Consider the following 10,563-nt stretch of genomic DNA (forward strand, 5'->3'; position numbering starts at 1 on the left):
AAATAGTATATTTTATTTTTAAAAATAAAATTTAAATTATTTATTTATTTTTCGGAAAGAGTTTATATTTTTTATAAGAAGGGGTTTCTCCTTCCTCATTGAGTGTAGATATTGAAGAGATTAATCGAGAGGATATATGAGGAGAGATAAGATCTATTATTATTTTTAATATTAGGATTGTTATAATTTTATGATGTAATATAATATTTTAATTTTAAAATTTTATGATTAATAAGTATTGCTAATTAATTTGTAATGTTAGAATGATTATTTGACTTATAATGGTATCATAAGTGTAAATAAATTTTAAGATTGATTTAATTATCAAAAAAAGTATTTTTTGAATTAATATAAAAGTTTTAATTTATTTAATTAATATGTAATTTTTTATGATATAATTAGTTTTAAATTTAAGATTATGAATTTTAATTATTTAATTTATGTATTTTTAATTTATTTTAATAAATTAAAATATTAATATTTTAATTTAATAAGAGGAGTCTAATCGGGATCTAACTTAAGTTAAATTAATTTGGTAAACTGAGAGTATGATCTAACTTAGGTGGTCAAGTGTAATCTAAGTCCATGTGGTAATGTGTGGTCCAACTTATGTGGTTGGATATGATCTAACTAGTATAACCATGTATTATTTAGCCCGTGTGATCATGTAACAGTTAGCTCGTATAGTAAGATACAATTTAATTTATATGATTAGGTATAATTCAGTTCATTATCGTATAATTTAATTCATTATCACGGATATAAAATTATAAATGAGATGTTTGATATAATATGCATGAATGTTTGTATATTTTGATTTTGTTCATAAATAGTGTGTAGTCGACTTGATAGCTTTAGTTTGATTGACTTTTAAGCTTTTGATTTTTATGATCATTTCAATATTGTAAACGGAGGTTGTGTGCAAAGTACAAAAAAAATATGTCTTCGATAGTGTCATGGTCAAAGGCAATGATCCAATCCTCTGCTTATGGTGCATGCTTAGGATACTGCACAGTACTAGTATTATGATACAGGGAAAAAGAAGAGCATTTTTATTTCCGCCTCCCTTTTTTTCTTCTTTCTTTCGTGTGTCGTTTTCGTCCGTTACTATAACTGGTCGGTGGACATTCTACTGTTGATTCGTGTATTCATGCTACGGCTAGAGCTTCACCATGTAAAGAAAGGATATTAAGCCTAGTTTATGACCACGAACAGTTTCTATTATTAATATTGTCTTAATTTACAGTAATCACAACATTTCCTTGTGATTCCCACGTTTATGTTGGTCTGTAGCAATTTTATTCTGTAGATTATCAATTTATTTTATCTGCCACTCCTATGCGTCACTTTATTGCTCTGCCGATGCTTTTAAACAAACTGCTAATAATAAACCCGTGCTTACTCCTATTTTCCTCTATATATATATATATATATATATATATATATATATATATATATATATATATATTCAGATATTTCGGAATTATAAGAACACGATGCAACTAATAAGCCTAGTCAACTATACTTAGCACGTGGATTTTGATTTCAGTTATTTGTGGATGTCAGACGGGTCTGATACGTCGGCCGTCCGTGCAACATGATCGATAAAAAAGATGTCTGAGCCCGGGTTCGAACCGGGGACCTCTAGTGTGTGAGACTAGCGTGATAACCAACTACACCACCCAGACGTCGTGTGGAGAGGGACTCGAGAATTGTATTAAATATTTATAGAAGAAATCAATATACCTGCGGAACATGTCGGAAGTTCATTTGGTCACTCCCGCATCAACAGCGATACGATCCTCCACGAAATCGCAAGTAGCGTTGATGAGCCATGTGAAGATCGCATTTTGCAATGTCCGTCTGAAAAGGAGGACATGATGAATAAGTAGCGCGGATGCACCACGTAAAAATACGGTACGGTTTCTATGAGGAATACCAAAACTTAACCAACGTATCTAAGGAACCCTGCATGGGAGGAGGATAAGTTCCTGGTCCGAGGTGAGTTTTCAGCGGGTTCTCTTCCACCCCCAGGGACCAATATTAGACCATCATCAGCGTCCTCCTGTTAAGACCAAGATACACAAGCAATCAGTATATATCAATATATCGGACTTCTGTGAGAATCCCCCCTCGGACATTTCAAGCAGTCCAGGAAGGCGAACATGGGACGAAACGATAATGTCAGGCGGCGCCTCAGTACGCAACAACAACCAGCACTGTCTACTGCTATCCTACCAAGATTGCCGCAGGCTGTTCACCTCCCCGCGGAATCTGCCATCTCCCTGTCACCGGCACAAGTAGCATCCACCACCTCCATCGCCTGTGTTTCCCTGTCACATTTTACTTCTTTCTCTGCCACTTTGCGCTCACATCTCTGCATGACATCAACGACGTTACTGCATCAGTTATAGATATTTCTTATAATCTTTTCACGTAGAGTCCTGCAAGCGTGATCATTACCATGTAGTTCTCCAGATTGGATGCCTCCACTTCGGCGCTCCCCTCCCTCTCATCACCTTGTGGCTTCCCAACCTTCAGCTTCTGCAAAAGAGAAAATGACTTGCAGCAGCTTATCATCTTTTCACATTTGCTCATAGAAATCGAACCACTTCCAGGCCGACAATAAATGCAGGAAGAAGAGAAACCAACCCAGATGTTCTGAATTCGAAAACTTAAGATATTCCGGTTGCTTTTCTTTAATTTGACAAACTTATCACATTATATGAAACTAAATAACACAGAAAGCGAATGACACTGAGAAAACCTCTTACAATAACGAAAACAACTCCTCTTGGAACTCACCTTCACCATCACATCTGCATCTTTTCTCGTCCAGTGGAACATGTTTGCGTACAACTTTGCATCTCTTCTATTCTTCTCTGCTTGAAGCTGTTTCAATGTCATCTGTAGTGACTTCATCTCCCTGCAAGTTAGTGCAAAAAAAGATGTGCTAAGATTACCAATTTCCTGTAATTGGATTATTCTAGTGCCTACTAACTTGTTCTTTGGGTCGAGCTCTAATGCCTTCTGAATATCCAACTTAGCTAAATCCAGATCAGCAGCTTCAATATAAGCTTGTGCTCGCCTGTACAGTGCCTTCACATTGCAGAACTCATTATCTAGTACCTAGAGGTGCAAAGAGTTGTATGCATAAAAATCAAAGATTGCCTGATAATGTCACATAATGTATTAAATTGGCTTTTACCTGTGAACATAACCGAATAGCTCCCTGAAAGTCCTTCAGTTTTAGGCAACATGCTGCAGAATTCAACCAGCACGAGATTCTCAGAGATTTCACTAGCTTTTCCTCATTATCCTCAAATGTTCCTTCACCATCAATATACCTAGCAGCCTGAAAATTTGATGAATTAATCTATTGAGACAAGAGACTTCTCCACTTACAAGAGAATAATTATCATTAGCCCAGATATTATTAGCCACTCATCACTGAGCTACCTTATCATACTTCTTTGCAGCTCGTTCAAACTTCCCGTTCTTGAAAAGATCATTGCCTGAACTTTTTGTTCCTTCAGCAGCTTGTATCTTCTCAAGACCAGTCATCTCCTGTATGTCTTTTTCCTGTGGTTTGGAAAGAAGACACAGTTACTAGTAGTTTCACCACACACTCAAATAACACCTTCGCCAGCTTGTCAATATTGTCACCTTTGTAAAGTCTAACAACTCCACCACATATATCAAAGTTGAACTTGAAGGAATTATGGTTACATCCCGTTTAGCTTTGTCATTTCCAAATGCATACTCCGGTTCTATAGTCAGTTCAGATAGTTCACCCTTCAACATTGTTGATACAGCACGATCTAAACCAGCAATAACCTGTTCTGTACAGCAAAACATGGGGCATCAGTGCAAGATATATGAAATTACAAGCCAGAATTTTGTAACCATAATGTGTTAAAAATCAATCAAACTTTGCACATTTCACAAAGAAAATGTGAATGAAATGAATTGACTTAAAAATGATCTGACCTTCATCAATTATAAATTGAAAACTTTCTCCATCAAAGCCTACTTTCTCAAAAGTAGTGCCACCTTTGAACATGGCAGTATACCTAACTGAAGATGAGACACATTCTGCATAAGTCCACAATCCTCAAGCAAGAAGGTAAATTAATAATCAGATAAGTTACATTTCTGAACATAATCAGAATGTGCATGCAAGTATTTCAAAGTAATTGTAACCAAAAGATGAGATATATAGAAACGAGAGTATTCTATGTGGGAGAAACCAAATGATAGGCTCTACTCTGAACAATATCAAATCTCAAGTCATTAGCAACTTCCATAGATTATCATTATTGGAAGTAAAGATGAAAACTGACCACAAACGGTCTCCCCGCTGTTCGGTGTACGGAGACCTTCGCCTGCTCTCAGAATCTTCTTCAATACCTTCATATCACCAGTAACATCAACAACGGGCTTCAAAGATACTAACTCAACTTCAATATTCAACACGGCATTTGATGGAATAGCAGGTAATCCATTAATAGCTTCTCTCCCCGCTTCTCCAAATGCATCTAGAGATGGCTATCATCCAAAGGTGAGCTTAAGGTAGATGTATGATCAAAATTAATGCAAGAAAAGGAATATCTGACAGATAAATAAACATCAAGAAAATTACAGTTTAACCCAGGTTTATAATATGTTACTTAGATATTAGACCACAAATTAGTGGAAACCTTGTGCACTGGGCCATCCTAACCTGTCTATGCTTTCCCTGTCAGACACTTAAACTAGCTATTACTCACCTCATCTTGGAAATTTTAAAATTAGAACATAAATACCTACTAACTTCATGCATCCAAAAACCATTCTTATCTTACTAATACAAACTCTTTGTTTCTTAACCACCATAAATGACCTAATTAATGTCCCATAAATTTTTTTTTTTATTTAAGGGACACCAGTTATCACGCAAAACCTCCATGCCTCTCCCCTCTTTCATGATCATTATAATTAGCCCTTCAAGAAGTAGAGCAACTAGAACGAGCCAAAAAGGTTCCATCAAAATGCGTGCAACCCATTATTCTAGCCATGACAAGACAAAAAAAAGTTAAAATACATAATTAAATGTCAAAGTTGAGTTTGTGAATGTTGTTATCATGCTTTGTCACAATGATTCGGTAAGGCTAGTAAAGTTTTTTTTACTAACAAGCAAGAACTAATGCAATCTACTCCAAATTCCCATCTAAAATGAAAAAAACTAGTGAAGGGGTGTAAAGAGTGGCAAAAGAAATTTAACGGTGATAAAAATTGAAAATACATGCCCAAAATTCATTCCAAAGCATCAGAAACTATCTTAATGGTCTGACATACATTGTGGTTGAATGGTGACAAAAGCCTTCTCCCCTCTTCTCATGGTATTCACAATCTTGGGTAATGCTGGACACAAATGCCCTGCACGATGAAACCCATTAGATTTGGTACAAGAATAGAACATGCTGTCAGATCTGGTCTAAGAATAGAAAACACCAACAAAAATTAAATTCACAATTATAGACACCTTGATTAACACAAAACTCAAATCCTCCTTCAGGAGTTTCTGCAACAATCGTGCCATCAAGCAGCCTGACTTGATACTTGACTGTGCAGTTAGAAAAATGAACCAATTAGATTAGGAAAGAACATAGATACAACATTTAACGGAAAAGCAACTAACATTTAATAAGCTAGAGTTTCCTAAATATACCTGTAACTTCATCCAAATCTCCTGTTTGCCTATCATCCCCATCTGATAAAACTTTCTTAACTATTCCACCATCCTTGCAAATGTCCATGACTGTTAGCCATGATAGTAGTTCTACCTCAAACTGCATATCAGCATCAGGAGGAACACCTTGAGCAGCAGCATGTCGATAACCAGAAGAACAAGGCAATGTAAATAGTGCCAATTCCCCCCTTTTCATGGTAATTATTCCTTGATCCAAGCCAGCAATGCCTTGTTCTAATTCAAGATAAGTGCCAATAAGTCTCGATGTTGAAGCAACATGTGGTTATTTTTAAGTCCCAAGATATTACCCAGAAACCAAACACCAACGATTTTCATTAGAACTGCATTATGATAACCAAAGCCACCATAACTTCTTTAGAAGAAAAGTTATCCAATTGAGACAGGATTCCTTTGACTTATGTTACTCATTCCGAAAATTCTTTCAGCTACATGTCATTTCTTACTGACTTGTCTTGGTGTTGAAGCACTGACATGTATCCAAAAGGATTATTATCAACATTTATGAGAATGATAGAACTTATTCTAGCATGCAAATTCTAGATCTGAATAATGTTCGACCGTGTACATTGCTGACTTAACCACCAAAATTATCTTTGATATCGTTTTTGATGCGACAACCCTAGAGGCATTCTTCTTCCTAAAAAGCTGAATTAAAAACCCTGATCAAATCAATGAACGAAGAAAATGCACAAAAAATTCACAGTCCCAAAACCCTAAAACAGCTAAAGAATTATCTCATACGAACCAGAAGAATTCAAGAAAAGGACAGCAAAGAAACCCCAAAAGCTACGCGGAGTCTCGAAAAGAAGCAGCACTGAAATCTTACCACCGCCCAGCTCAAAAGTGAGAGGCTCCCCTCGGTCCCGAGTGGACTCGAACTTGCGTCCATCCAGCAATCTACCCTCATAATGAACTGTTGATTCAAAGAACCAAGAAAAGGAAACAAGAATTACACCCCAGAGAGAACTCGATGAGGAGGGTCCTGATCTCTATGCCGGAGAAAACGAACATGAATGGGGAGGGTGTGATTCAGGAACCTGTAACTTCGTCGCCGAGGACGGGGGCCTCCCAGCCGCGGCCGGGCCTGAGAAGCTTCTTCCTGAGGCCGGCGCCTCCGATCTCCCTCTCCTCGCCGACCCGGAGCGGCGGCGCGGACTCGATCTCCTCACCGGGCTCCTCGTCGAGATCGTCGTCGTCGTCGACCACGGCAGCGGCCGCCCTCGCGGCGGACGCAGACAGGGTGAGCCTCGACGAGTGCGCCATGCTGTGCGACACAAGACAAGCCTGCTTCGTTCCGCCCCTTCTCCTGTTATCTGGAACAATCTTTGGCTTTTTGGTTGTATAAAAGAATGATTTGTGGATGTGATCATAAAAATATATAACAAAATTATTAATGATGATGGCGATTCACTCTAAATCATAATTTAAATTATATATATATATATATTTGATTTGTGGATGTGATCATCATAATATATACCAAAATTGATGTAATTTTGATTTTAAAATCAGAATCAAAATTCGAATCGTCGATTCTACATCATTGGAACCGGGTTTAAACCACCCAAACCTTGTTTGGGTTCGTTTCTAAATCGATAAATTATTCGATCGACTTAATTTCAATTTGATTTAGTTTTGATTCGAATGTGATCATGTTTATTGATAAACCATATCGTGGATGAACACGACCCCTCAACCACGTCAGTGTAAGTGCGAAACCTCGGGAGAAAGATGTGACGTTACGTCGAATGCACCATTAGGAATTTGGGACGACTGTCATCATGCGAAATGCGAAGATCACGTACGAACGACATTGAGCGTCAGAATAAAAGCCTCGTGTTAACATCTGGTAATGGAACATAGGATTTGCCACAGAGTTCCACTGACTTAATCTTTGGAGAGGCATAAGTCGAGATACCCTTCCCATATTAACCCAGGTCAAAGTATAGGAATCAGACGATGACGAAGGTGAGCATACTTACTGTAGAAACTTTCTGAACATCGATCGACCCCGAGCTCGACCCGACTCGACGAAGATTTTATCCGTAAACTTTCTGGACATCGACGATCGGACCAAGCCGTATAGGTTCCTTGGCTACGATATAAAAGATTCACAAACACTTATCAAGAAGGCTCAGCTTAATGGATGGACTTAAATCCGAACCCGGCCAGCCTTACGAACCGAAAACTGAATCCGACTCGGGCACTTAGATTTGCGCTGCCCACAAAATTATCCCTATCGGATCGGTCCGCACTTGAGGTCACCCTTTATCCACTCTCCTCTGCTTCTTCTTCTCCCATCAATGTTGCAGGCCCCCGTCGCTGTTTCACTTTAGTTTACGGAGACGGTGGCAGCCTCTTTTGTAGCGCCTGAGGTGACGGTCAAAAGGAGCCAGCCAAAGCTGGTTGGCAACATCAAGAAATGCTCCTCTCCGCCTCTGACCGGTTGCGAGACAAAAAGTACTCCAGGGCTGCTGGTGAGAGAGCTCACGAGCCGGTTTCCATATAGATTATTTGCTCGGCCCACTGTTGCCATGGCCGTGTGTGGTGCTTCTCATGATGCCACCATGTCTTTTAAGAAAAATCTTCTTTATTATTACCATTAATTAATTAATTAATTAATTAATTACAGCATGGACCAGCACTTGCCACGTTGCTCTTCTATTGGTCTATTACTGTTTTTTCTCTCTCCCACAAATGAAGCCCAACCATCCATTTAAATGTGATATGACATCACTTAATTGGTCAAATTATGTATAGAGATCCCTTCAAAATTAATGTTTTTTTTAATATTTATTCTTTTATCCTTCATATTTAATATATATACATAATTATTTTTATTATAATATTTTTTGTAATACCCAAAAAACACTATAATATAGTAAAAAAAAATACTATACACAATGTTTTCGTATTGCGTTGTAATATTTTCTTGGTGTTGATGAAAGTAAAAATATTGTGTTAAAATATTTTTATGCTGTACTACAATGTTTTCTTAGTATTACCGAAAATACTATAACATAATATTTTTATAAAATTATTGTAAAATAGTATTTTTGTACTACTTTATAGTATTTTATTGATATTGATGAAAACATTGTAATAATGCAAAAATAATATTATAATTGGATTGATTCACCTGTGGATAACTCCATAGGAAAAAGGAGAAAAAAATGATATTTCAAGTATTATGAAAAGAAAACCCCCCTTCCAGATAATTTTTTTTGAAAATTCACCTTATATCTATTTCTATATATTATGAAAATCTGCACATATAGACTATAATTGATGTTGCTTGTCCGACCAATGTTTTAGATTATATATATATATATTTAAATCGAACTAATTAATGGTAAGCATAATTGAAAGTAGTGATACATATGAAACAGTTTAACATTATGGGAAGATATCACAATGGTTGAGATGTAATGTGGCAATTCAATTGCAGGCAGGCACGGAAGGAACCTTTGCATGCGTCCTAAGGGTGGCTTTTGCTACGTTGGGCGTGTGAGCCATAAAGGAGGGAGTGACCACGAGCGTCTCATTCTGTGAGCGTGAGGGTTTAATGGGAACGCCACGCTTTCCGGGAGGAGAGAGACGATGGTGAGAGAGAGAGAGAGAGAGAGGGGGCGTTCGTGAACAACGGAGCGGTCCATTTGATTTCGACCGCTGACCAGCTTGTTCGTGGACATGGCGATAACGAGCACGAGGTCGCTGCCGTTGTGTGGCCTCCCCCATGTCTCAAGCGCCCGGCAAAGAGCGGCCATCACCGCTTGGTCCCCTCTCGGTAACTGAACGCCATGGAAATAGTACTCGGTGCCCCCCCACACCCCCCAAACGCATTTTATCGAACACCTAATGGCCATCGAAGATATAATGAACGAATGGAAGGTAATCTCCTATCATTTCACCCTTGAATTTGTTCTACCTCAATCATTGGAGAGAGAGAGAGAGAGAGCTTCTTGGGTGGGATAAGTCTAATCGATATTGTTAAGTTTGCTACCTGCTAGGAATAGTTGGCGTCCATGGAGCTTCAAGCGTGTTGGTCAAACTAGGACGTGGATCGCTACTAACTAGGCATTAACTCGGGTTGCGACGTTGATGATTCCGGCCATGAGCCATCACGTCATGCAGTTAAAGCAGCTACCTACAAGGAGGAGAGAACACCGGAAAACCATATGTTGTATCAAAGATCTCGGAGGAAACAAATCAAACCTGATAGATCACTCTCACCGTGCTCCTTCCGGCGCTACATGCTTGCTTACAGTCTCGGACGGAGTGAGTTAATAGTAATGAATGGGGACTCCAAACCTCCTGTTAAATTTGGGTCCACCGAGACCTTGAAATCTCTGCCACGGCGCAGCTCGCACAGTTCCCCGAGCCACCTGTCGCCGTAGGAGTGGCTGCAGGTGGCAGGCAAGGCGAGGGACCCGCCTCACAAAGCAGTCAAAGCCAACTGCGCGACAGGATGAGACCCGAGGAGGCGGAGCTGAGTACAGTCAAGCAAAGGCAGATGCCGAGCCTACGTTGGTCTCTTCGATCTCTCAGTCGCAGAGACATGGAGTCAAGGGAAGAAGATGATGCGGTGGCAGCAATAATACTCCCATCTCTGGACTAGGTTCTAAGCATTTAGCCTAATCCCACGGTCCTTTCCTTTTGTTGTGCTTTTACTGGGTAGAGGCAGAGGCAGAGGTAGAGGTCATTAAGCACCCAAAGCAAGCTCAAACTATTCGACAACGGGGAAAGCGGTGCTACAGAATGCTGCCGAGGGAGAGAGCCATGCGCATGGGTTAGTAGCAGCAGCAGGCAGC

General features: G+C 39.1%; 1 protein-coding gene and 1 non-coding gene across 7 annotated transcripts; both read right to left on the reverse strand.

The window, feature by feature from the left end:
- Window positions 1–1,614: 1,614 nt before the first annotated feature.
- TRNAV-CAC (transfer RNA valine (anticodon CAC)) lies at window positions 1,615–1,688 on the reverse strand. Its single transcript has one exon. It is a non-coding gene; the product is annotated as a tRNA-Val (tRNA).
- A 17-nt stretch (window positions 1,689–1,705) lies between these two features.
- LOC103993824 (70 kDa peptidyl-prolyl isomerase) lies at window positions 1,706–7,082 on the reverse strand. 6 transcript variants are annotated; one of them, XR_010515511.1, is made up of 16 exons: window positions 6,790–7,082; window positions 6,579–6,665; window positions 5,711–5,965; window positions 5,525–5,605; window positions 5,338–5,418; window positions 4,344–4,538; window positions 3,991–4,077; window positions 3,667–3,842; window positions 3,460–3,582; window positions 3,209–3,355; window positions 3,002–3,129; window positions 2,806–2,926; window positions 2,464–2,544; window positions 2,239–2,377; window positions 1,940–2,065; window positions 1,706–1,863 (listed from the first exon to the last, which is right to left on the reverse strand). XR_010515511.1 is itself a non-coding variant. In XM_018829781.2 (15 exons), exons 1-14 carry the CDS (start codon window positions 7,013–7,015, stop codon window positions 2,258–2,260), a joined length of 1,908 nt encoding a protein of 635 aa, XP_018685326.2. In that variant the 5' UTR covers window positions 7,016–7,082; the 3' UTR covers window positions 1,879–2,065; window positions 2,239–2,257. The 6 variants fall into 6 exon arrangements, 5 of the variants coding, with proteins under 5 accessions (XP_018685326.2, XP_065050921.1, XP_009412296.2 ...); XM_018829781.2 differs by lacking the exon at window positions 1,706–1,863 and having other exon boundaries at window positions 1,879–2,065; XM_065194849.1 differs by lacking the exons at window positions 1,706–1,863; window positions 1,940–2,065 and having other exon boundaries at window positions 2,081–2,377; window positions 3,002–3,099.
- Between the last annotated feature and the right edge of the window lie 3,481 nt (window positions 7,083–10,563).

This window comes from Musa acuminata, chromosome BXJ1-8, assembly GCF_036884655.1.
Source record: "Musa acuminata AAA Group cultivar baxijiao chromosome BXJ1-8, Cavendish_Baxijiao_AAA, whole genome shotgun sequence".
Classification (NCBI taxonomy): Eukaryota; Viridiplantae; Streptophyta; class Magnoliopsida; order Zingiberales; family Musaceae; genus Musa; species Musa acuminata.